At 42.0% G+C, this 27,186-nt stretch overlaps 1 protein-coding gene across 1 annotated transcript; it reads right to left on the bottom strand.

The window, feature by feature from the left end:
- Positions 1-1,789: 1,789 nt before the first annotated feature.
- ERP27 (endoplasmic reticulum protein 27) lies at positions 1,790-27,158 on the bottom strand. Its single transcript, XM_061417748.1, has 7 exons — positions 25,228-27,158; positions 24,563-24,660; positions 22,205-22,342; positions 8,986-9,102; positions 4,576-4,701; positions 2,793-2,990; positions 1,790-1,909 (listed from the first exon to the last, which is right to left on the bottom strand). The coding sequence occupies exons 1-7, from the start codon at positions 25,406-25,408 to the stop codon at positions 1,862-1,864; spliced, it is 906 nt and encodes a 301-aa protein (XP_061273732.1). The 5' UTR covers positions 25,409-27,158; the 3' UTR covers positions 1,790-1,861.
- Positions 27,159-27,186: the final 28 nt, after the last annotated feature.

Raw genomic sequence — 27,186 nt, 5'->3', positions numbered from 1 at the left:
AGAATGGACTGGTTGGATCTCCTATTTATGTGTTGCTGCTGCTGCTGCTAAGTCACGACCGTCGTGTCCGACTCTGTGCGACCCCATAGACGGCAGCCCACCAGGCTCCTCTGTCTCTGGGATTCTCCAAATACCAACAAGGGTTTGGAATCCCATTCTTTTAAGCAAAAGAGAGGGAATGTTGACATAAGAGGAAAAGAGGAAATAATAAAGAAAATCAAATGACTTGGAAATTTTTTTAATTTGGATTACGACGAATATGGAGGAAAGAAGACAGGTTAGGAAGGTTTAAGAGCAATCAGCAAGGAGTTAAAAGTACTGTTTAGAGATGGTGATTGGCAGCCATTAGGAATTTCCATGCAGTATAAGTTAGAAGAAACGAGCTTGTGTGGTTAGTGGACCTCAGCAGGATATCAGGAAGAATTTCCTGATGGTAAATATCAAAAGTTCTGGTTCGCAGGATCAAAGGGCAGCTTCTGGGATGTGCCTATCCCAGGAATATTTTTCAGCCTCAAGCAGGAGACTGTTTGGGTGGTTTTCAGCAGCCCTGTGGATGGATGGGTCTGCCTCCTTGGAATCCGCTGGTCTCATGTTGCCGAGGGGCGTGCCCTCCACCGCTGCTTTCATGGACTCCCAGCCAGCAGCCAACTCCCAGCTCACAGGCCATGGAGTTTTCCCCCCAGAAAGGAACAACTAAGTCTTTCAGTGTCTGTTCCCCACTTGGACCAGCCCTTAGGTATACACTGTGGTTTTTCAGCTCTTCAGCACTTAGGCACTTTCCTTTGGAGCCAAAGGCCTCCTGGGAACAATGCAGCATTTGTGTGTTGACAGTAACAGCCTGTGGGCCAGAGACACTCAGCCAAACTCTCCCTCTGTCCCACATGGGCTGGATCACACCCCTCATCTGCAATAACCCACACTCGGTCAGCCCCAGCTTGCCCCCAGTGCCCAAGCACCCCACTTCTCTTCCCCCCTTCCCCAACTTCTTACCTAGTTCAATCCCCAGCTCCACTACCATGTTTATCCCAGTGGTCATGCAGGATGATCTCCACCAGCTCCCATCCCACCCACAGGGAACAATGACACAGAGGTGGCTCATGGCCTGACTCTGAACAGTAGGCACTGAAGAGGGAGGTCCACTCTGCTGAGCTGGGCAGGGGGTATTTACAAGAGGTTAGGTCTGCAAAGAGATGCCAGCCTTTTCCTATAAGATAGGGCTTTTAATTTATCATGTGGTTGTTGATTCACATGGGGAGTTAGGAACGCGAAACAAGCATAGGGTTGTACACGGTCTGTTTCTGCCGAGTTCAGAGACTTGGAAATACCGTTAGACTTCTGGCATGAAGACAATTCCAGACAGGTGTTTAAAACCATGTTTGTGTCCTTGGCTCTGAGTCAGAGAGGGACAAGGGCTTATGAAGAGTAGGGTTTCAACCCTTAGGCAGCTCTACAAGAGGTTGTATGTAAGTCTCGTGCAGTATGAATTCAATATTAAATGACCCATCAGAACAGTCTCCCTCTAGGAATGCTCCCCATTCCCCAACTTCCCCTGCCCTCCACTTTACAGCAAGAGCACAGTGTTTCTCTTAAAACCTCCATCCAGTGTATGGGTCCCCTCAGTATGAATGTAGAAGAGAAAAATCAGATGGGTAGTAGAGAATATAGAAAATTTAAAAGAAAGGGCAAGTAGAGTAATTGAGATTTTAAGGAACAAACTGGAGTTGTGTGTGTGTGTGTGTGTGTGTGTGAAGCTTGGTGAGTCTGTTATTTAATGTCTCTGAGATTTGAGTCTTTTTATTGACTCCTTTTTATTCAGCATAAAGTAGTTACTTGATTGTATGCAGAAGAAACAGGGAAGCAATCAGAGTTCCACCTTTGACGTCTTCTCTTCTGCTTCATGATTTTGTCTCTGAAAAACATCATGACATGGATATTCAGTTCAATCTTGTTTTTGAACTCTGAGATTAACAAATTGAGCTATTTAATCCCTCTTGAAAACCCTAAATCCATCTTCCACTGTTATCTCATAAACTCCTCATATGAATTTGACTCGTTTCCCATCGATATTGTACACAGAATGGTAAAATCCAAAATTCAGCTCCTTTGAATATGCAAGACCTTCCCCAAAGTGCTTTTGGAGTTCTGTTTTGGTTTGCTTCCCATGACTATGGGCTTCCCTGATAGCTCAGTTGGTAAAGAATCCACCTGCAATGCAGGAGACCCCGGTTCAATTCCTGGGTCAGGAAGATCCCCGGGTGAAGCGATAGGCTACCTACTCCAGTATTCTTGGGCTTCCCTTGTAGCTTAGCTGGTAGAGAATCCACCTGCAATGCAGGAGATGTGGGTTCGATCCTTGGGTTTGGAAGATCCCCTGGAGAAGGGATAGGCTACCCACTCCAATATTGTGGCCTGGAGAATCCTATGGACTGTAGTGCATAGGGTCACAAAGAGTCTGACATGACTGAGCGACATTCACTCACTCCCATGATTACATCCTAAAAAGAGTCTCGACCCTGACCACTATATCTTCCCACTCCTTTACTTTTAATCAAATCCAGTGGAGGTCAAAGAATTTTTATTCAACAGAAAATTAAAGGGACTGAGAGGTAAAATGGATCTGATTCGATGGACATGAGTTTGAGCAAGCTCCGGGAGTTGGTGATGGACAGGGAAGCCTGGCATTCTGCAGTCCATGGAGTTTCACAGAGTAGGACATGACTGAGCAACAGAACTGAACTGAACTGAGAGGGAAAAAAAACCTCAACTTGCTTTACCTGCAGTTTCATACTTACCAATCCCTTCCCTTTCAGGAATCCATCACAAAAATTTTGCACTTGCTCTACTAAGACTTCTGTTATAGGCAATGTATCCCACTTATCATCCAGAGTCTGGTAAATTGCTAAAGCAGGCAGTTCAGCCATCTTTAGTTTGAAAAATGATATCGCCTTTTCATTTTGCTTCACTCCACTGTCCACTAGAATAAAAAGAATCTGCAGTTGGGGAAATTTGAAAGAGAAAGATCTGTCTGAGGTCCTTGGAAGAAAGAGACACTTGGTGATTGTTGCAGTTTACACTGATTGAATTCAGGGTCTGTGCCACACAATTTAAATCTTCATTGAATTCAAATGAATTTCTTCTTTTACTTTGCATTGTTTTAGGTTTTTTCCCTTTGGATCAGGTCTATTTAATTTTAAGAACAAAGCATTGGAAGACAGTTTAATGATTAGCTAAGGGAGAAAGTATGATCTAAATGGCTAAACATGGGGAATTCTTTTTAAATGTTGCCTCTAGTACTTTCTAGCTGTCTGACTTTGGGTGCATTACTTGGCCTCTCTGAGATTCAGTGTTCTCATTGGATTTTGTTGGGGGGAGACTGAATGAGAGAATAGATAACATTTCTAATACAGTTTTTAGCATATATAGTAAGATGATGGGAGGGATTGGGGGCAAGAGGAGAAGGGGACGACAGAGGATGAAATGGCTGGATGGCATCACCAACTCGATGGACATGAGTCTGAGTGCCGGGAGTTGGTGATGGACAGGGAGGCCTGGTGTGCTGCGATTCATGGGGTCGCAAAGAGTCAGACACCACTGAGCAACTGAACTGAACTGATAGTAAGTGCTTGATAGGGCTTCCCTGGTGGCTCAGATGGTAAATAATTGTTAACTATTTTATATTATTAAATCAAACCTTTTGCCCAATGAGGAAATCTCCTTGATAACAGTCTAGTTAGAGAGTTATCTATATTTAGTAACACTGAAAACTTCCAGTGTTAGGGAAACAACCACCAGAAAGATTTTTTTTTTTTTTTTTTACCAAACAGCCCTCATCACTGGGGTCTCTAGTTCAATGCAGTAGACTTGAAGTAGTTGAAGTTTTACTATTTCAGTGACATAAGCAGAACTGCACAAAGTGGGGAAGGGAAAGAAAAATATTTATTGCTTATCCAGTGGGTAGTAGGTACAAGATATGTGTTTTATGTGAGAAATAAGCCCTGAGGTCTAAAACTTCAGAGTTTATAGTGAGGAGTAAATAAATCATGGGGCTTCCCTGGTGGCTCAGTGGTAAAGAATCTTCCAGCAATTCAGGAGACATGGGTTTGATCCCTGGGTCAGGAAGATCCCCTGGAAGAGGGCATGGCAACCCACTCTAGGATTCTTGGCTGGAAAATCCCATGGACGAGGAGCCTGGCAGGCTACCAGGCCATAGAGTCACCAGGAGTCGGACATAACTGAAGCTACTTGGCACAGCATAGATATATGAAGCTATCATGACTAACAGGTGATTTTTATGTTCAGTCTCTTTGGATCTCTATTTTTTGTCCAACCATCAATGAATAAAAAAGAAATAGACTTACTGCTAATGGAAGATATGATTAAACACATCTTTAACAGTTTAAAATACATCTTAAGTTTTAAGGCAGAGTAATGGGATTTATTATACTCCAGTTCTCACTTCGTTATCTCTTAACCATAATTATTTTCCACATTTCTCTCACTTCCCTAGCCCCATCTCTCTTTTTCTAGTGTCCTACAGCTGAGTATTCAAAAGAGAATCTCCCCGTCCAGACTTACCCTCCCCTGGAAGAGCTTAGCTGCCTCCTGAAATCTGTGCAAGTTTTCTTCAAACTCCGAGGAGGCCTTGTTCATAATCAGTAGAAGATGAATAGGAATCATACTATTGAATAGGCCAATTGCAGTCTGGCAAATTGAAATGTATTAAAGCAGAATGAAAGAGAAAAGGAGGGGAAAAAATATTAGTGTTAACTCAGTGACTAGGCACACTGGACCATAAATGATAGCTGTCCACCCATCACACCAATGGCAATTCCTACAAGATGGCTTTGGATCAGTTTCATTCTCCTAGTTTTCATGTAATTTAGTAGACCCCTCATCCCCACACTGAACAGGGTGGAGCTGAGTAACCAAAGGAATACTGCAGTAGTGATGGAGTGTGACCTCCAAGGGTTAGGTCATAGAAGACATAGTAGCATCTGCTTTGTTCTCTCCCGTATCACTTACTCTCTTATACTGTCCGCTCAACCAACCCTGGGAAGAGATTCACGTAGTTCCTATGAAGGAACTAAGTTCTCCTGCTAACAACCACCACTGACTTGCCAATCAGGTGACTGAATCATCTGGGAAGGAATCTTCCAGCCCCCATCAAACCTTCAGATGATTACCTCCCTGACCAATGGCTGCAACCTCACATGAGCCCCTGGGATCAGAGGCCCCCATCCCTAGCCACTCCCAAACTTGACCCACAGAAACTGTATCAGATAATCAATTATTTTTCTGTTCTAAGTTGTTACATTTTGGAGTAAACTGTTATGCATCATTAGACAACAAATATACCATGGAATATTTTAGTCACTTTTTTCAACTCCTTTTGAAATGTGGCAAGGGTAGTCAGATTTTGGGAATTCCCTGGTGGTCCAGTGGTTAGGACTCCAAGCTTTCACTGTTGGAAGTGTGGGTTCATTCCCTGATTAGGGAACAAAGATCCTGCTGGCCACACAGCACAGCAAAAAACAAAGCAAAACAAATAAAAAACCAAGAGAAGCCAGATACACTTAAAATGGAATTTTGAATCCTTCTTAGTAGTGTACACTTTTGAGTGCTGATGATGTGCTGGGTAGTGTTTTCAGGTCTTTATGTATAATAACTAATTTAATCCTCAAAGTCCCAGTTTTATAAATAAAGACATTAAGGTGCAAGATCTCCTAAAGTCACATAAGTGATGAGCTGGAATTCTCAGCAGGCAGAGTGACTTAAGAGTCTGTACTTAAAGAGTACAGACTCTATACATGAGACTCTATACATGAGACTATCCATGAGACTCCTATTCAGCTGATGGCAAAACCTCAACAAAATCAACTCAGCCCTAAGCACGGTTGAGTTAGTTCATTTCAGGTCAGCCATAAGATAACTGCTTCAGGAGATGGGAAGTTTGGCCCTTCTTTGCTGATTAGAGATGGTGATTTCCCCTGAGGCTGTGGATGGTCGAGTGGAGGAGACAGCTGTGAGGCAGAGGGAGGAGAGAAGGGAGACTATAAAACTATGACTCTAGCCCCCTTCATTTCCCTTTTCAGAAACAGTGCTGCAACTGTCTCTATTTTAAACAAAATCCCATTTCTTCTTACCTCTCCCTTCTAAATACAGAGAGTATTGCTATAAAACTAGCATGTGCACAGAGAGAGCTGTAGGTTAATGAACAAAGTCCCAGAATGATGGGAACGGGAATCACTAAATAATCCCATGGAAGGAGGAGCCTGGTGGGCTGCAGTCCATGGGGTTGCTAAGAGTCGGACATGACTGAGCGACTTCACTTTCACTTTTCACTTTCATGCATTGGAGAAGGAAATGGCAACCCACTCCAGTGTTTTTGCCTTGAGAATCCCAGCGACAGGGGAGCCTGATGGGCTTCCATCTATGGGGTCACACAGAGTCGGACATGACTGAGGTGACTTAGCAGTAGCAGCAGAATATACATACTACCCTGTAGAGAAGTTTCAGCTCTACTGGCCGATGTGTAGGCAAAGAGGATCCAATAAGTTCTTTCCAGAAACTGTCTCCCTGGAGTTTAAAACAGGGGACTCTCCCCAAGATTTATCCTCTATCTCTATTCTAGGAAGGTAGATTGCATGCTAGAGAGTCAAGAAACCAAAGCTAAAGAGTCAAATGATATAGTGGAAGGATAGAGGAAGAGATTGAACATTGCAGAAATGATGAGTTTAATCCTAATAGACACAGTCCGATTTTCATCTTGAAGCCAAATGTTGAGTATATGCATTAACAGTGCACAGGAGGTCAACTACGGGACTGGGAATTTCTGTCCAGTTGCTACTGGTGCAAACCTCTGCACCAGAAACAGATGAGAAATAACCATAGTAGTGTGTGCAGGTCTCAAAAAGAGAAAAACGCTACTTTTGGGAAATGAAAAAGTCATGATAAAACTTGGTTCTCTGGAGAAATTCTTTCCTAACTTCTTCTTGATATGAGTTGGTGTCACCTCTAATATAGAACTTAACAAAATGTGTCATTGTTCTATAAGATGAGAGACGGCCCAATCATCAGAACTTAGGAAGGCTAGTCTTTGCCTCTGCCCTCATTCACCTGTGGAATTCCAGGACCCTGGGTCATAAACCAGGCACTGGAAGATCATCTTTTCTGGTCCCCAATGCACTCCTGGTAGCCTTATAGACAATGACCAGAATGATAATGGTCTAGGCACTTTTCAATGCCTTTTAAATTATTGCTACCAGTGACCCTGGGATGCATGTGTTTGAAATCTTAGCAGAAGTGGAAATGGGATCACCATTCTATGGAGACAAACATGGTGTGAGAGGCGGACAGGAATTTAGTCAACAGGAAAAGAAATGTTTTCTGTTGTAGGCTATGTGGGGGAATGGAAAAACCACAGGACTCAGTCAGACAGATCAGTCGTGAAAAATGCTGGGTCAAGTGGACAGGGCTGTCACTGAACTTCAAATGACAAGTTGTAGGGCTTGAGGAAGTTACTTCACTTTTCTGAACTCCCATTTCCTCTCCTATAAAATGGAAATAGACAATATGACTTCATGCATCATCAAATTTTCTGCCTTCAGTGATGTCTTTTCTACTTACTGTGTAATATTGAATGTTGCTTGGAACTTGAGAGTCCTCCTCTATAAAATGGACATAATAATCTCCTCTCTTCTACCTCAAAAAAATATGTGAGTATTATATGAAAAAGTGACATAAAAGGGTTTTGTTAGTTCTGAAAAGCATGACGTGCATATAAAGTACTGTTATGAGAGAATATGCAGCATTTCGGAGCCGAGGTAGATCACTGGAAATCAACACTCCATCATCTAATGATGTAAGTTCGGGAAGGTAAAAGGTAGGACATATAAGGTAATTCTATAAGCTGTAGGTGTTAGAAGGCCAGAAGATTATCTGGACAGGTGGACCAACACCTTCACCCAGGTTGTAGACCGAATGCAACAACCAAGGAATACACCCAGAAAGAAACCTGAGACTCCAGGAGGGTCTAGGCAAGTGCCAATTGTACCCGACAGAACTGCTGGTCATGAGTCTGCAAGGAGGTAGACACAGAAAATGGGAATAGGTGTATAAAAACTTTTTAGAAATTTTACATTGCTGCAACATCCAAATATGTGATCAGTGTTTTTAAACAGCTAATTTGTATTTTATAAAAATATTGGTCTCTAATGCTTTAGGAAAAAAAATTGACCTTCAGCATTTTTGCAATTGTGGCAAGCTTGCCATCTTGTTTGAGAAGCATGGTCTAGAATGCTGGTCACATCAGAGTTGCTTCACTGAACTCTCTTGCAACCAAACTCAGAAGTTTTTGATTAGTCACTTCAACTTTGCATTCTGACTCTCTTACTAGTCATGTAACGTGTCATCTCACTTTTCTATTTCTTTCTTTGTTGGGTAGGAACAAGTTTATCAATCTTAAGGGTTGTAGTAGGGATGGCAATATAAACAATTTTGAGTTGATTTAATGGTGGTTACTGTTATTATGGGCTGCCCTGGTAGCTCCATTGGTAAAGAATCCACCTGCAGTGCAGGAGACCCTGGTTTGATTCCTGGGTTGGGAAGATCCACTGGAGAAGGGATAGGCTACCCATTTCAGTATTCTTGGGCTTCCCTTGTGGCTCAGCTGGTAAAGACTCCACCTGCAATGCAGGAGACCTGGGTTCGATCCCTGGGTTGGGAAGATCCCCTGGAAAAGGAAACGGCAATCCAGTCCAGTACTCTTGCTTGGGAAATCCCATGGACAGAGGTGCCTGGTGGGCTACAGTCCATGGGGTTCCAAAAGAGTCTGACATGACTTAGTGACTAAACAACAATAACAACAATAACAACTGTTATTATTCATTAAAAGATCAGAATGCTTGGAGGACAAGATTTCTCCTATGAAGGCAATTACCCTCCCTGACAAAAGGACTTCTGGGTCTAGAGACAGGGGCTACTTACTATAGCGTTGTACTCTGTAACCAAGCGGAGGTTGTTGCTCTCAATGAAACGGCTTAACTTGGTGGCATCCATGCTTTCAAAGTCTTCACCCTTTAAATCCAGTTGTTTGTTATCTACCTGGATCACACAGAAAGGATAAAATTGTCACTGTTCTGTCATCAATAAATGTTTCTGAACTATTAACCTCAAGTCAGGCACTAACTCAAGCTCCAAAGACAGAAAGGTAAATGTTTCTGGCCCTCGAGGAATGCACTGTCCTGTGGGGCACAGAGAAGTAAACAGGAACATCCCACAGAAGGTGACAAGTATCATCACAGACCCGTATGTCACCTAAGGAAGAGGAGAAATGCTTCCAGGAAGAGACAGCTCCTAATCAACGGCTAAGACTTGGTCAGATGAATGAGGATGGGATGGGAGTTTTAAATAACAAACAGTGTTTGCAAAAGGCAAAAAATGATAGGCGTTCCGTTCTAGAAGCTGCAGTTAGGTTAGCTCGACTATAGCAGTGAATGTTAAGTGCAGTAGGAGAGAGACATGTACAGTGGGGTGGAAAGTGACTGCAGCTGGCCAGACTCCTCTATCTTTGTGATTTCCCAGGCAAGGATACTGGAGTGGGTTGCCATTTCCTTCTCCAGGGGATCTTCCTGACCCAGGGATCAAACCCAGGTCTTCTGCATTGCAGCAGATTCTTTAGGATCAGAGCCATCAGGGCAATGGGGTAGGCAGGGCAAATTCCCAAAGAACCTTGAGGTCAAGATAAGTAATTAAATTCTAACCTGAGGGCAAGGGGAGCCACTTAGAGGATCAGATTTATGTTTTATTTACATACATTTCTAATGTGAAATAAAACACACATTTTTGTGTGTGTGCAGAGAAAAGCACCAAATGGAAAATATAAAGCTCAGAAAATTGTCACAGAGTAAACAACTGTGGAACCACCACTCAGGGAAAGACATAGAATATTGCCAGAATGTCTGAAGCCCTCTGAGATCTTTCTATTGTTGTTTAGTAGCTAAGTTGTGTATGACTCTTTGCGACCCCATGGACTGCAGCATGCCAGGCTTCCCTGTCCTCCATGATCTCCCAGAGTTTGCTCAAGTTCATGTCCATTTTATAATCCGTTATTTTTCTGCCAACGTTCACCATTATCCTGACTTTTACAATGACGATTTTCATTCTTTATAGCTTTACTGCTTAAAAATTCACCTCACTGTTACAGTTGAGTTTCTTTTTAAAAATATGATGTAGGGACTTCCCTGGTGGTCCAGTGGTTAAGATTCCATGCTTCTAATGCAGGTGGTGTGGGTTTGGTTCTTGGCTGGGGAACTAAGATCCCACATGCAGTGGTGATGCACACAAAAAATGATGTAAGTGGAAACAGACAATTTTTTTGTGTGTATCTCAATTATTTTGTTTTTAAGAGTTATCCATATTATTGCATATAGCTGTAATATGTTCATTTTCCTTGCTGTAATAGTATCCCATTGTATAAATATGCAAAATCTTATTTTACTACTGATGGATATTGAGGTTGTTTCCAGTTTCTGGTTATTAAAATAATGCTGCAATGAACTCTCTTGTTCATTTCTCTTGGAACTCATGCCTCTGTATCTATTGAGCATGTATTTAGGATTGAAATGTTTAATTATAGGATATGTATATTTTTGACGTGCATTTTGATGTTTATTTGGGAGATAAGGCAAAGCTATTTTCTAAAATGAATAGTAATGTATACTTGCATCTGTACTGTTTGAGAGATCCCAATGCTTCACATCCTGGCCAGCACTTGGTATTATCTGCCTTTCTAATTTTATTCATTTTGATGAATATGTGGTAGTATTTCATTGTGGTTTAACCTCCAATTCCCCAATTAACTAGTTATATATCATCTTTTTTGAAGTTTCTGTTCAAGTCACTTGCCTATTTTTCTATTGAGTTGATGAGATGTTTTGTATATTATGGATATGAGCCCTTTATGGTTCTATATTACATATCTTTTCTCACTGGGGACTATTTTAATGGTAACTGAATATGAATAGAAGTTAATTTCAATGTAGTCATCAACCTTTTTGTTTATAACTAGTGTGCGTTTTTGTTTTGTTTTGTTTAAAATGCTTTGACTACACCAAAGTGCTGAGATCCAGAAGTGCTGACATTTACTCAACTGGCGACTTAATCACCTTATGATTGTGGTTTTTTTTTTTTTTTTCACAACTCAAACTTATGAAATACATAAATGCCAAAGTACAGAAAATATTTGTCTTTAAAAAAAGAATCTTGAAAAAAAAATCATCGAAACTACAGGATATTTTAAAATGTGAGTTCCCTTTGCATATTTAATTGTTTTAAAATTCACACTATTTGAGAGAAAGCCTGGGAGAGAACTATGAAAGCAGGAGAAAATGTCATCCTACGTGGGGCCTCGCCCACCCTTCTCCCATCCCTCTCCTCCAGGAGAAAGAAAGTGAGCACAAAGGATTTTTAAAGCTGCATAATGCCCAGGTTGTGCTAGTGGTAAAGAATCTGGCTGCAAATGCAGGAGAGGCAGGAGATACGAGTTCAATCCCCAGGTCGGGAAGATCCCATGGAGGAGGAAATGGCAACCCACTCCAGTATTCGTGCCTGGAGAATTCCATGGACAAATGAGCCTGGCGGGCTACGGTCCATGGGGTTGCAGAGTCAGACACGACTAAAGCGACCTAGCAATGTATGTTTCCTTCCTAAGGTTTTGCTAATTGCACAACCATCAGAATCACTACTGTAATCACAACCAGGGTCCTTTTTATGTTTAACATGTCTAAATACTTTCTGGTTATTTTTCTAGAAACTTGGAAGCCTGGTGTCTACACCACAGTGGATAGAACCGTGCTCAGAGCCAGGAGATCCTCCCTCGCTGCTCTCTTTTCCCGGCAAACCCTCGCATTTCCCAGAACAGGATGAACAGGAAATGCCAGCTACTCCAGGTGGCTCTGGACTTGAGGAATGCAGTATATGGGAGGCAGAGTTTGTGAAGTGGTGATAACATTCTCAAAGAAGCAAAGATCTTTCATAAAAGCCATCCTCCCGAAGCCTCTCCAGTTGGTCATGGCTCTTTAAATGAAGCATACCTGATTATTTCTCTATTTCTTACACCAACAAACTCTGGAGCGCTCATGTGTAGGGTTCCTGGAAATATTTAAACAGGAAACCTCCCTTCTGTAAAGGGAATTTATTTGCATAATGCCCTGGAAAGAAAATCCGACCCTGGATCCCAGAGTGGGAGAAAATATTTTTTAATATATTTTTCCAATTTTTGGAAAGAATTTTCCTTGAAAAATCATATTATTTTTCTCCTCAAGAAAAGGGACACCAGAAGAAAAACAGAAACAGTAAACCAGAAGGGTTGTCACCTTACAATATAATTTTGAGGTTCCCCAAGAGTATCAGATGTAGATTATTATATGAGTCAGACACTGTATCATACCAATGGATTTCATCATTCCTTTTCTGTTTGTTAGTATTTTGGCAATACTCCTTTGAATTAATTCTGGTAGATTCCTGTAATTAACAACCCAGCTTTTTGTAAAACATTAAAGTTGTTTTAGTTTGCACCAGCTACAATATTAAATATCTTGGCTACCATGGAGAAATCATTTGTTCAGTACACGCCCTCTCGTCTCTGGGGTTTGTTTTTATAAGCTAATTGGTTACCATATACTTGGTACATATATACTTTAGGATTTCTCTGGTGGTCTAATGCTTGGGAATCTGCCTGCCAATGCAGGAGACATGGGTTCTAATCCTGGTCCAGGAAGATCCCACATGCTGCAGAGCAACAGAGCCCATGCACCATAACTACTGAGCCTGGACTCCAGGACCTGTGAGCTGAAACCACCGAGCCCACGTGCCCTCGAGCCCACAATAATGAGAAGCCCACACACCGCAACTAGAGAGTAGTCCCTGCTCACCACAACTAGAGAAAGCCGTGCACAGCAGTGAAGGCCCCGTGCAGCCAAAAATAAATACATTTATATATATATATATATACTTTAGAAAAATATTTTAAAATTTGGCAAATCTTATTTATTGCCTTCCTTATCAGTTTATTTTTATGTACTCTGCTCTGATTCTCTGCTTGGCTAGGTGCATTTCTTATAACAGGTTTCCAGGAATAATTGTGAAAGGCGTGAAGGGATGCCTCTACTCTATTACTATCCCGTTGGGTCAAAGTTAGACTAATTCTATTTCTTCAAATAGAAGTGATGGCGAATACTCAAAATGAGGTACACATTCAAATAATATCTGAGATTCCATTTTAGGACAGGCTCACGGTTTATTCAACACAGGATTAGGGTAACAGTAAGTGTCCTATTGAGAGTAGGGGGCTGTCTATGGCCATACCACCCTGAATGCCCTGGATTTCACTTGATCTCAGAAGCTAAGCAGGGTCGGCCCTGGTTAGTGCTTGGATCGGCGAGTGGGGAGGGACTTCACACTAGTGCTAAGACAAGCTGTGTCCTCACACAGACAAGTTGTCATACACAACATTTTAATTTTTTCTCAGTCACGTTTAAATAGTTGGCCTGAACTATTTTTACAGACTGATGCATTCCATAAATATAGCAAATGCTGCACTCTTTTCTCTCCCATATAACTGTCAACTCATATTTCCACTTATTATTTCAGCTTATTTCTAAACATGTTCTTACAGTGGAAATTTGCTGTATGGGCTAATTCTGAAATTTCTTTGCCAAAATATGTCATACATGTGTGTGTGTGTGTGTGTCTGTGTGTGTGCTCAGTCATTCAGTCATGTCTGACTCTTTGGGATCCCATGGACTATAGCACACCAGGCTTATTTGTCCATGGAATTTCCCAGGCAAGAATAATGGAGTAGGTTGCCATTTCCTACTCCAGCAGATCTTCCTGACCCAGGGATCCAACCCGCATCTCTTGTACCTCCCACACTGGCAGGTGAATTCTTCACTACTGCTGCTGCTAAGTTGCTTCAGTTGTGTCCGACTCTGTGTGATCCCACAGACAGCAGCCCACCAGGCTTTTCTGTCTCTGGGCAAGATTCTCCAGGCAAGAATACTGGAGCGGGTTGCCTTTTCCTTCTCACTACTGCACCAACTGGGAAAACCCAAAATATGTCATGTCTAGGTTAAATCTTGAGAAATAAGATGGGGGTTTGATTAAATAGTGCTAGGGGAGAGAGAAATTGTTTAGGAAAAACATTTTTTGTTTTCTTTGGCTTTATTTAATGAGGAGCATTAGAGTAGGTAGAATATAGGAGTAAAAACAGGCTTTTTTCAGAGTTAAATACTGTAGAAAGTCACTATAATAAGGTAGAAAAGGTAGCTTTGGAGTCGGCCATACTGGATATGGGCTTCCCTCTTAGTTCAGTTGGTAAAGAATCCGCGTGCAACACAGAAGAACCCGGTTCAATTCCTGGGTTGAGAAGATCTGCTGGAGAAGGGGTAGCCTACCCACTCCAGCATTCTTGGGCTTCCCTTGTGGCTCAGCTGGTAAAGAATCCGCCTGCAATGCAGGAGAACTGAGTTTGATCCCTGGGTTGGGAAGATCTCCTGGAGAAGGGAAAGGCTACCCACTCCAGTATTCTGGCCTGGAGAATGCTGGGTATGAGTTAGATGTTTGTGACTCTATAGTTCTGAAAGTCTAGACATCAGAATCAAGCTCATGGAACTTTAGTTTCTTTATTGATAATGCAGGGTTGATAATGGGCTTCCCTGGTGACTCAGACAGTAAAGAATCCCCCTGCAGTGATGGAGACCTGGGTTCGATCCCTGGGTCAGGAAGATCCCCTGGGTGAGGGCATGGCAACTCACTCCAGTATTCTTGCCTGGAAAATCCCATGGATAGAAGAGCCTGGTGGGCTTCAGTCTATGGGCTCGCAAAGAGTCAGACACGACTGAGTGACTAAGTGCACACAGGGATGATAATAATAATTTCATCAGATTCTAGTGCCTATCATAAATTAGGCACTAAAACAAACAGATGAAATTCTAGATCTTAAATAAAAGAAAGTATCAGAAAACTGCAATTGGTTCACATTTCCCAGTGTCAAGGAGAAGTCTTAACTGCAGACGTAAAAGGGCCTCCTAATGGGTCTACACAGAGCCACAGAGACCAACGGGCAGGAATCCGTGAAACCCATGTCCATTATGTAAGTATGTCTGTTCACTCCCAGACCACCCCTACAGGACACAGGAACTGATTATCATTTCTAAACATTGGGATCCTCTTCTGAAGGGCACAGTCACATTGTATGGTATTTTTTGAGTATATTAAAAGCCTCAGTTTGTTCAATGCCAAACTTTTAAATATACCTCAATTTAAGAAAACACTAAAAAAAAGAGGATAGTTTTGGCTGATGTTCTTTTTCTTTTTTAAAAAAATTATCCCAAAAACTTGAATAATAATCCTAGTAAAATTTGGACTGAATTTTTGAAAGTGTAGGACTCCAAAATCACTGCAGATGGTGATGGCAGCCATGAAATTAAAAGATGCTTACTCCTGGGAAGGAAAGTTATGACCATCCTAGACAGAATATTAAAAAGCACAGACATTATTTTGCCAACAAAGGTCCATCTAGTCAAGGCTATGGTTTTTCCAGTGGTCATGTGTGGATGTGAGAGTTGGAGTATAAAGAAAGCTGAATGCAGAAGAATTGATGCTTTTGAACTGTGGTGTTGGAGAAGACTGTTGAGAGTCCCTTGGACTGCAAGGAGATCCAACCAGTCCATCCTAAAGGAGATCGGTCCTGGGTGTTCATTGGAAGGACTGATGCTGACGCTGAAACTCCAATACTCTGGCCACCTGATGCAAAGAGTTGACTCATTGGAAAAGACCCTGATGCTGGGAAAGATTGAGGGCAGGAGGAGAAGGGGACGACAGAGGATGAGCTGGTTGGATGGTATCACTGACTCGATGGACATGGGTTTGGGTGGACTCTGGGAGTTGGTGATGGACAGGGAGTCCTGGCATGCTGTGATTCATGGGGTTGCAAAGAGTCAGACACGACTGAGCCACTGAACTGAAACTGAGGAGAAAATGTTTATCTAAGAGTTGTCACCACAGACCTGCCAATGGAGCAGGGTGCTTGTTTTCGGTATGGCACATAAATAATCTTGTCCACAGAGGTTCCAAGAGTTCATTTGGAGTAGGTCTGTCACTGGTGGGAAACAACCAGCAGATTCTAAAGAAGCGTGAGCAGCTCTGGGAAGTCATCAACAGGGCTTTGTAGAGAATAAATCGTAAACAAAGTTAAAGCGTTCGTTAGAGGTCGTAAAACCTGCAGAGACACTGGAAGCAACAAGCACTTGTTTTTCTTCCCAAATGTGTCTCTTGGTGGAACTAGGACTTTTAAATCAGGCTTTCATAAGACTATAAACAACAAACTGGGAAAGAAGTACTTGTGGATCTGTAGCTAATTAGAGTTTTTTGTATGGACAGGTTGCTACAAATAGTTCAACGGTACCAGGAAATGCATTAGTGTAACCTTCTATATCTTTCTTTAAAAAAGCATCTTTTTTTTTTTAACTGAAGTATAGTTAACTTACAATATTATGTTAGTCTCTGGTATACAGCAAAGTGATTCAATTATATATTTTATATATATAATGTATGTATATTTTCATATTCTTTTCCATTATGGTTTATTATAGTATATTGAATATAGCTCCCTGTGAAATACACTAAGACCTTATTATTGGTCTATTTTATACACAGCTTATATCTTTCTCACCAAAACTCTTCACAGAAGGATTTGATTTAATCCTATTTTACAGTGCAAACCAGCAGCTTCTGTCCAGGTGGGGGAAGAACTGCTGAAGGGACTCAGGCATCTTCAGACAGAGTTTTGGGAATGAGTAAATTCCTCAAACACTTTCTGAATGTCTTCGAGGTACCAGAGACCTACTGTAGACCTTTGGGACACAAAGATGAATAAGTCATGGTTCCTGCCTTGCATAAGCTCATGGTCTAGTAGGGTAAAGGTGAAACAGACACAGAAATACATCACATGCACTCTAAAGTGGTCAGTTTCATGGGATTTTAGCAGAAACTCTGTCCGTGCTCAGTCGTGTCCGACTCTTTGAGACCCTATGGATTGTAGCCTGCCAGGCTCCTCTGTCCATGGGATTTTCCAGGCAAGACTACTGGACTGGGTTGCCACTTCCTACTCCAGGGGTTCCTGACCCAGGGATCAAACTTGAGTCTCCTGCATCTCCTGCATTGGCAGGCATATTCTTTACCACTGTGTGACCTGGGAAGCTTTAGAGGAGTAGTTAGGACAATTTGGAGATTCCAGGGACCCTTTCTGAAGGATAAGCTGCTGGAACTGATTCACTGGAATATGAGGAGGAGTTGGTTGGGTGAGCCTAAGAGAAAAGGGCCTGAGCGGGGCTGGCATTCTATGCAGAGAATTAGCCCACGTGACATGATAAAATCATGTCCTCATACTGTGTATAGTTGGGTATTGAAATGGTAGAGACTAGGGTGGGAATGTGCTAGAAAAGGGAATGGAGAAGCAGGTAGTGGCCTGGTCATAAAAACTACACATTTAAATGTCTTGATTTTGTTCTTGTAATATGGGGGAATATTGAAGAGTTTTTTAAGAAGGAGGTGTCATGGTCAAATGTCTATTTTAAATCCATCATTGTCATACCAATCTAGAAAGTGAATAAGAAATAGTGAAGGGAAACCTATTAAGAAGGTACTGACAATATTTATGCCAAAGCTGCCAAGAGTCTAAGCGAGGAACAAAATAGAAAGAGCAGAGGAAAAGTCAATTTTGTGCATTACACCATCAGTACATTAATTGAATCAATAATAATAATGCAGGAGCAACAAAAGATTCAGGCAGCTATAGACACAGAAAATACTTCAATCTATTTAATAAAGATGGAAGTATTAACTGGATAATAAAACAACGTGTAATGGCCATGGCTGTGGGACTGGCTAAATCAGACCTCTATCACGGAGCCTCACCAGTGGCAACACTGAGTTTTCATTGCTGTTAAGGGACCTCCCTCATAGCTTAGACAGTAAAGAATCTGCCTGCAGTGAAGGAGACCTAGGTTCAATCCCTGGGTCAGGAAGATCCCCTGAAGAAGAGAATGGATACTCACTCCAGTATTTTTGCCTGGAGAATTCCATCGACAGAGGCGCCTGGTGGGCTACAGTTCATAGGGTCCCAAAGAGTTGGACATAATTGAGCCACTAACCCTTTCCCTTACATTTATGAACTCATTATTGTTGATTACTGTCTTCCTTCAGAAGTATCACTTGTATTTTTTGTGTCTCTACAAATATTTTGATGGTGCCTGAATAAACTGATGTAATAGAAAGTAAAAAGAAGAGTGAAGGAGAACACAGGCTCCAAATACAGGGTGGGAGGTATGATCGGCAAAGACCAGAGACTGAATGAACATAGCTATTCAGTAAAATAGTGTTTTCGTGTGAAGAATGTGACACAGCGAGGGAAGATGACAAATTCAGTTTTGACTAAGTGAAGACTGCAGTCAGTTCAGTTCAGTTCAGTTGCTCAGTCATCTCTGACTCTTTGCAACCCCATGGACTGCAGCACACCAGGCTTCCCTGTCTATCACCAACTCCTGGAGCTTGCTCAAACTCCAGGCCTGCAGTATTTATGAGGATATTCAAATAGTTATATCCAGCAAGCATCTGAATCATGGAGAGGTCCAGGCTAGAGATAAAACATGCCAAATCCTCAACAAACACATAACTGTCAAACATAAGAAAAGATCCTGTTATTGAAGACTTACTCATTCATTCATTAATTGATTCATTCACAGGCAGAACACAGAGGAATTTAAGGGCAATGAAAATCCTGGAATACCATAACAATAGATTTATGCCATTACTCATTGTCCAAAGCCATATATTGTAGAACACCAATAGTGAGCTATGATGTAAACTATAGAGTTTGGGTGGTTATGACATTTTAATGTAGCCTAATCGGCTGTGACAAATCTACCACTCTCGTGGAGATGCTGCTGATGGGGGAGGCCATGGATGTGTGTGGCAGGAGATATAAGGGGAATCTTTGCATTTTACTCTCAATTCTGCTCTGAATTTGAAACTGCTCTAAATAAATAAAGCCTTTTTCAAAAATTAAAAGAAATGATTCATTCACATATTCATTTATTCAATAAATACTTATGAGTACCTGCTACATGGCAGGCACTTTTATTTTTTATTTTATTTTTTTAAAGATGCTTACCTAAATTTATTTTTAGTTTATTTTTGGCCACAGATTACCCCATGCAGAATCTTAGTTCTCTGATCAGGGATCAAACCCATGCCCCTGCAGTGGAATTGCAGATTATTAACCACCAGACCACCAAGGAAGTCCTGACAGATGCTGTTAAATGCTCAGTGGTTGAAGTAGTGAATAAGACAGTCTCTGCCTCCATGGATTCTATAACTTAGATTGGGAAGAGCATTGGGTCAGGCAGTAGTATGGATAGAGAAAGAGAAGAACTCAAGGAGACTAAAAGAAGAGTTGGACCGAGAGAAGCAGGTTCCTAGATCAAGGAAAGAGAGACTATTAAAGAGAAAAGAGTGGCTAACAATGTCAAATATGGCATAAATGGTCAGTAAAATAAGATCTAAACAATGTTGGTTGGGTTTGGAGATATGGAAGCCATGGTGACCTGGTTGAAAGCAGTTTTAATGGAGTGATATGCAAATGAGATAACAATGTATTAAGAGCTTAAAGAAAGCTGAAGACAATACAAAATACATTTTAAAGAGATTTGGGTGAAGAATGAAAGAGAGAGAGAAGACAAAGAGGAGAGGGAAGGACATTCAGACCAGAAATTTTGAAACTTTAATGTCTGCTCAGTTTCTTATTTCCAGTGGACTCTGGTCATCTTCACTTTGACATTCCACCAACAACATAAACTCAACAACCAAAGAAAACATCAGAAATACCTACTTCTGTTACAACCTCACTATTCCTTAGATACTGTGACTTTCAACCTCTCCTCCTTTCCATAATTTGGTATCTGATCCTTGCAGTAGTGTGGACAGAGAAAGAGAAGAACTCAAGGAGGCTAAAAGAAGAGATGGACCCAGAGAAGCAGGTGCCCAGGTCAAGGAAAGAGAGAATATGATGCTGTTTTCTTCACTTTCTGCTGCTACCTCTTTGCTATAGATCCTTAGTACACGATCTATCTAGTCAGCCTAATAAAAGTTCTCTTTATTCTTGTCTTTATGCCTAATCATCCATCTGACTCATTGCTGCCAAAATAATCTTGCGCAAACACATTTCTGTTCATGCTATTCCCCTGATCTAAAGGCTTGAGGGGCTGCCCAGAGCCAGTCAACTTAAGTGCAAACTCATTAAGCTGGTATTCAAATTTCTCGACAATATGGTTCCAATCAAATTGCTCTTTTATTCATCTGCCCAAAACATGTTCCCTGAGATCCAGTCAAGTTGGCTTGATCACTCTTTTCCAAGTTTAACTTTTTTTCCCCATTTTGTCCATAAATTCTCCTCTATGTTGTCCAAATTTTATCTGTTCTTTAAATCCCAGTTCAGTTGCCTCCTTCATAACTTATTTTGGTCAGAATTCCTACTCTGCCTTTTTTTTTAATCCATTTTTTATTCTTTTTATTAGAATATATTACCCTTAACACTGTTGATAATGGCATTAACATTAGAAACTGTGTTGATGTCAGTACTGAGAACGTCCTTAAGAAGGGAACAAAGGAACTGTGTTCTAATAGTCACTGAAATCTTAACCCACTGTTGATTTTCTTCATTGTAAAAGAGACAGGGAAACTGTAGGGGTTTGGGAGATGGCTCAAAGGAGGAAAACAGCATGTTATATTTTGCACATTTCTGGATTAATGTGTGCAGGCAATACAGAAGGTCCAGAATATGGAATAACTCTTAAGGCCATTCAGCCAGAACTTGGATCATAGGTTACAAAGCTGATGTTTTGGGCCAAGTCATTTAGTGCTTATCCTGCTTTGACCAGTTAAACTCTTATAATGTTTCACCTGGAGAAAGAAATGGCTACCCACTCCAGTATTCTTGCCTGAAGAATTCCATGGGCAGAGGAGCCTGGAGGGCTCAAATAGGGGCCTGGAGGTCCATGGGATCTCAAATAATCGAAGACGACTGAGCAACTAACACACACACACACACAATATTTTACCCATGGTAATGCTGTTTGTATTATAGATACTTGTATGTTATGTTTACAATCTCTACCATATTTTAAGGGCTATGAGAGGGGAGAATATACTCAATGTGTTTTAAGGATCATTACCTTGCATAGAGAACCCAGTAGTTGTTAACATATGTTTGATAAATGTAAGCAAACTCTCAAAGATATGAAGATATTAAAAAGCATATATATATGGAAATATAAAAATATCTGACCCAGGGATCAAATCCAGGTCTCCCACATTGCAGGCAGATTCTTTACTGTCTGAGCCACCATGGAAGCCCCATAAAAGCATTTATTATAGAACTTCAGTAATATAAAATATTTGAGATTATCTAATTATCTATGGAGAGCTAACCAGGAGACCTGAGTTCAATCCCTAGATTGGGAAGATCCCCTGGAGAAGGGAATGGCAACCCGCTTCAGTATTCTTGCCTAGAGAGTCCATGGGGTTGCAAAGAGTCAGACATGACTGAGGGACTAATACACACACTGAATTATCTATAAATAGGAAAATGGCTAACTAAGCTATGCCATGTCCAAATTATGGAGCTGTATGCAGTAGTTTTTTCTTGGTATTTTTTCTTTTTAAAATTTATTTATTTTAATTAGAGTATAATTACTTTACAATGCTGTGTTAATTTCTGCTGTAAAACATGAATCAGCTACATGTATACATATATCCCCTCCCTCCTGAGCCTCCCTCCCACTCCCCTTTTGTTTTATAGATGAAAGAATTGAAGCCAAGAAAGTGTTTTGTGACCTGCCCAAGTCACATGGCTGCTCAGTGACAAAGCGGTGCTGAAAATCTTATGTCCTGACCCTCAGTCCAGGCCTCTTCCCATTTCACGACAGCATCTGTTTAGGAAGCTTGAGTTGAGCCATCCTCCTCACATGGTCCCTGAAGCTGGCATCACTGTTGTGATTCAAGATCTAGACTCCTTTCTGGTCTCAGAAGTCTGTGTATTCACAACCCAAGGAAGAACTAGAAGGCTGGAGCTGCCCACCTGACTTACCAGACGGAAGAGGGAAATGGTGTTCCCAGTGATGTTGTAGTGAGCCAGAACCTCGGAGGCAGTGCTGATCCCAAAAGACACGTCTTGGAAATTTTGCACCACACTGTGGATTAGGGACACTGCCGGTACTTCTGAATCCTAAAGACAAGAAGGAAAAAAAAGAAAAGAAAAAGAAAAATTCCCACAGGTTGTTTCTGGAGGAAAGAGACTAGGGAGTAGAAATATGCTCACACTTATCTAATCAAAGTGTCCAGTGAGACAACATTGACCTCTAAAAATGTAGGCTGGCTTCTCAGGGACATGGTTGAATTTTTCAGGCTGGGTGGGTTAATAGGTAACTATGACAGAGTGGCTAAGTCTAGAACACCTATCTGGCTTTACCATAGAACTTGTAGTTTGTTGGGCTTCACTGGTGGCTCAGCCGGTAAAGAATCTGCCTGTAATGCAGGAGACCCAGGGTCAGGAAGATTCCCCTGGAGAAGGGCATGGCTATCCACTCTAGTTTTCTTGCCTGGAGAATTCCATGGACACAGGAGCCTGGCGGGCTACCATCCATGGGATCGCAAAGAGTCAGACATGACTGAATGACTAACTTGTAGTTTGTTAGTAGCTGAGAGGGGGCTCAAAATCACAAAGACCTGAAGAGTTGGCCTCCACAGTCATTGATAAACCAAAGGAGGCAAATATTTGGGGAATAATTTGTAGAGGAAAGAAGAAACGTAAAAATCAGAAATAGGTGCTGTCAAAAGAACCAAAAAAGAGAAAATAAAAATAAGAGAAATTAAAGTGGAAGCTTAGAAGTTTTATTAACAAGGCTGTGTAGGACGTTGGGGTGCTCTCTCCACTGTGTGTAAGCCATGAAGACACTGTTCAGGCGTTGCTCCACCTCTAGAACCAAGGCCTGCAAGACAGAGCAGGGAAGCCTGTTCTGAATAATGATTCCAGACCTTCTACAGCAAGCTGGCCTTATTTCCCTGCAGTCATGGGACCCTCCTCCCCAGAAGCTCTGAGCAATAAACAGCCATGAACATGTTTGTCCTTGACATTTCTCTGGCAAGAAAAGGAAATGTGCTCAGAGAAAAGATCATGGTTAGCCTTGCAGCTGGGGTCAAGTAGAGGGAGTTGGCACTTTGCTCATCCAAAAGAGCGTGTGGAGTTCATTTTAGGTTATGAACAATTGTTCTTCAAGGCTTCATCTTTTTAAAAAAATCTGCTCCTTAGAATTGAATTGCTCTCGGAGCAAACAGCGACACCTGGTGGCCATTTGAGTTATCGCACCCTCCTCCAGTTCTACTGCCTTGGCACACCTGCCTGAGTGTAGGCTGCTGTTTTTGTCTACAGGTCAGATCTCTCTCTCTCATCACTGAAAAATTTGCCCCCAGGCCTCACCCCCACTCCCCCACCCCACTCCCGTCTTCCTCCCCTACTTATATCTCATCGATTTTATTTCCAGCTGTGTACACAGAAAAGACAAGATGATGGTGATTTGGAATTAATGAATAGAAACAGACAAGGTCTGAGAGGAGAGAGTAGGGGATTAATTAGCTGTGAAATCACCAGATGTTACCTCCAGAGAAAAAGAAAAATGCTGGAATAATGCCTTTTCCTTTATGGTTGATTTTTTTAGCCAGGCAGCCAATCTGGAAGATTGGCTAAGACCTTCAATATGCAAAATGTCATCCTTATTCAACATTTCAGAGCAAACAAACAAACAAAAAAAGTGTGTATGCATGCTCAGTTGCACAGTTGTGTCAGACTCTTTTCGACCTGGTGGACTGTAACTCACCAGGCTCCTCTGTCCATGGGATTTCCCAGGCAAGAATACTGGGGTGGGTTGCCATTTCTTACTCCAGGGGATCTTCCCAACCCAGGGATTGAACCTGTGTTTCCTTCATTGGCAGGTGGATTCTTTACCATGGAGCCACCTGGGAAGCAAAAGAAGAGTGGGGGACTCCTTACTTGGTAAAAGGTTCTAGACTGGAGGCAGCTATTCACAAATGTGTTGCCAGCTTGATACAAGTTGGTTTACTCTGGGCCCTGCCTTGGAAATTAAAATACTGACTGAAGCTTCAAAGCATATACAGATGGGGAGACCCAGACAGCAGCCTCAGAACTCTCAAAACAAATATGAGAAAGATATGATTCAGAGACTGGGAACATCTAGAAATTGTGAGATCTTGACTGACAAGCTAAAACTAGACTCTGCCCTTTGACTTTTAATGCAGTATCATCCGGCCAGCAAGTGACTAGCATGGCTCCCTTAAGGTAGCATATTTCTGGTCACAGAGGGTCAGACACGACTGAGCGACTGAAGTGAACTGAACTGGGAGAAGGGCAGGTGGCAATATCTGAACAAACCTGGAAGAAGCCTATGACAGCCACCTCAGCAGCAGCAATGAATTCCATGGCAGCTTGGACATCTGTGAGCCGCATGGGTTCCTGGGCACCAGGACCATCTAGACAGAGATGAGGGTAGGGGTGGGAGGAAGAGAGAGAGAGAGACAGAGAGTTTGCAGGTACCAAGTGGAGAAAAAGCAACTCTAAATCACAAAGGCATCTCTATTTTTCCTCTTCATACTAAAGCCAAAGAGATTTAGGAGTGCAGTTGTCATTCCAAGGCTTTATTTCTTTACTAACTTGTGGAAGGGGGACTCCTCTCATAATAGCCCATTTTAAAATAATATTTATTTATTTATTTGGCTGCTCCAAATCTTAGTTGTGGCATGCAGAATCTTCAGTTGCAGTAGTGGGATCTAGTTCCCTGACCAGGGATCGAACCTGGGGCCCCCAGCATTGGGAGCATGAAGACTTAAGTCATGGGACCACCAGGGAAGTCCATAATAGCCTATTTCTGAAGGAGTCAGACTCTCCTCTTCTCTACTAGGCAAGGCAGATCTTTATCTAGCATTTCCTGAAAAGTTCCTAGGTTTGGGGAACAAATACCCAGAGTTCTACCAATATTCCCTTCCCTTCTCCTAATAACACTTTCACCCCCTGGTCACTCAAGTGCTCTTTTCTTTTACCTGATGATTCCTGAACTTCTGCAACAACTTCCAGGGACAGTTTGCATGTGGAGAGAAATAACAGAAACAGGCATCTGGACGGCATGGCTTCCATTTTCCTGCTCTCACTCCACGCCCTGGTCTCGGTGTTTGGAGCCTCTGACTCAGGGCAGCCCACTCTGCAGTTAATGGATTGTGGCATAATTTGTGCTCTGGGAACATTGCAGCTGACTCCGGGGCAGGGGGACCTTCAACTTTTGAGATAAGAGACAGGATTCGGTAACAGGGCCTCGGAACAAAACCAATCAGAAGAAAGTCAAGCTAGTTCCTTTAAATAAAACAAAACATTCTATGCCAAGTGTTGACTTAGGCACTACAGACATAGCAATAATGGTGATCTGATCACCTCTCCCAGCTTAGATTGTTAATATGAAAAATGGGCAATTAAATAGATCATTTAAATGTAAAATGGAAAGTGATTAAAAAATTGGGAAGCTCATAGGGTGCTAGGAGAAGATGAACTAAGGACATTTTGGACAATGATGGTGTCTGGTGAAAGCTTTCTTCCTGCAGGGGGTGCCCAAGCAGTGCGTGTGTGCAGACTCAGTCATGTCTGACTCCAGGGAGGAATACTGGAATCGGCTGCCATGTCCTTCTCCTTGGATCTTCCCCACACACAGATCGAACCCGCGTCTCCTGCTCTGGCAGGCGGTTTTACCACTGCACCGCCTGGGAAGCATGCCTAAGCAGAGTCCTGGGCAAATAAAACTTTTCTAGGCAATGAAGGTGGAAAGGGAGTTTCATGTAAAGAGCCAAAGCACTGAGATGCAAATGTGACGTGCAAATTACTAATAAGAGAATTATTAGTAATTGAGTATTACCAGAAAATGGAATAATAAATCTTGGCAGAAAGGCATTCTGAGGCCAGATCCCAGGGGACCTTGTATACTAAGTGTAGGAGCTTCAGCTATATTTTTCAGGTGATGGGAAGCCACTGAAGAGCTTAAGCAGAAGAGAAAAAGTGCCTAATGTGGCCCAAGTGCCTGTGGAAATCCAAGGGATTCTCAAAGGCAGGGGATATATAAGCCTCAAGCTTAGTAGAAACTTCTATCCATGGGTTTGCAAAGAGTCAGACACGACTGAAGCGACTTAGCATGCATGCACTGTATGATAATAAAATACACTGAAGGACTTCCCTGGTGGTGCAGTGGTTGGGAATCTGCCTGAAGATGAAGGGAACACAGATTCCATCTCTGGTCCAGAAAGATCCCACATGCCTTGGAGCAACTGAGCTCATGAGCCACAACTACTGACTCCGTGCTTTAGAGCCTAGGAGCTGGAACTACTGAGTCTGTACTTTAGAGCCTGTGCTCTGAAGTAAGAGAAGCAGCTCCAATGAAAAGCCTGAGCACCACAATGAAGAGTAGCCCCTGTTCACCACAACTAGAGACAGACTGTGTGCAGCAAGACCCAGCAGGGCCAAAGATAAAAAAAAAAAAAAATTAATTAAAAAAAAGCCTCCTTGCTTCTATTTGACCCTTGTTCAATCTCTGGTCAGGGAACTAGATCCTGCGTGCTGCAACTAATATCCACCACAGCAAGTGAAAGTCGTGTCCGACTCTTCGCCATCCCCTGGACTGTAGTCTGCCAGGCTCCTCTGTCCATGGAATTCTCCAGGGAAGAATACTGGAGTGGGTTGCCATCCCCTTCTCCAGGGGATCTTCCTGACCCAGGGATCAAACCCAGGTCTCTTGCATTGCAGGCAGATTCTGTAAAGATGGTAATGTCTGAATCACCAGGGAAGCCACAGCAAAGCAAATTAAAAAAAAAAAAAGAAGAAGAAGAAGAATACCATGCTTATTTAAAAAAAAATAAATAAATTGAGATTTTTCTAGCATTTGCACTGAAACAGGGGGCAAAACCACTCCCAGTTATGTAAAACCTCCTGTACTGAGCTCTGCCCACCTATTCTGAGGAAAC

This window comes from Bos javanicus, chromosome 5, assembly GCF_032452875.1.
Source record: "Bos javanicus breed banteng chromosome 5, ARS-OSU_banteng_1.0, whole genome shotgun sequence".
NCBI classification, from domain to species: Eukaryota; Metazoa; Chordata; class Mammalia; order Artiodactyla; family Bovidae; genus Bos; species Bos javanicus.
The sequence above is the reverse complement of the archived record's forward strand: the minus strand, read 5'-3'. Positions and strand labels throughout refer to the sequence as shown.

Excerpts from the sequence above, each read along its gene's own strand:
- ERP27 (XM_061417748.1), bottom strand. The coding sequence starts at position 25,408 with ATGCCACAATCCATTAACTGCAGAGTGGGCTGCCCTGAGTCAGAGGCT. Across the intron at positions 2,991-4,575 it reads CTAAGCTCTTCCAGGGGAGG|ATTCTTTTTATTCTAGTGGA; the intron begins GTAAGTCTGGAC and ends CCCCAACTGCAG. Across the intron at positions 1,910-2,792 it reads TCCTGAAAGGGAAGGGATTG|AGACAAAATCATGAAGCAGA; the intron begins GTAAGTATGAAA and ends GATGTTTTTCAG.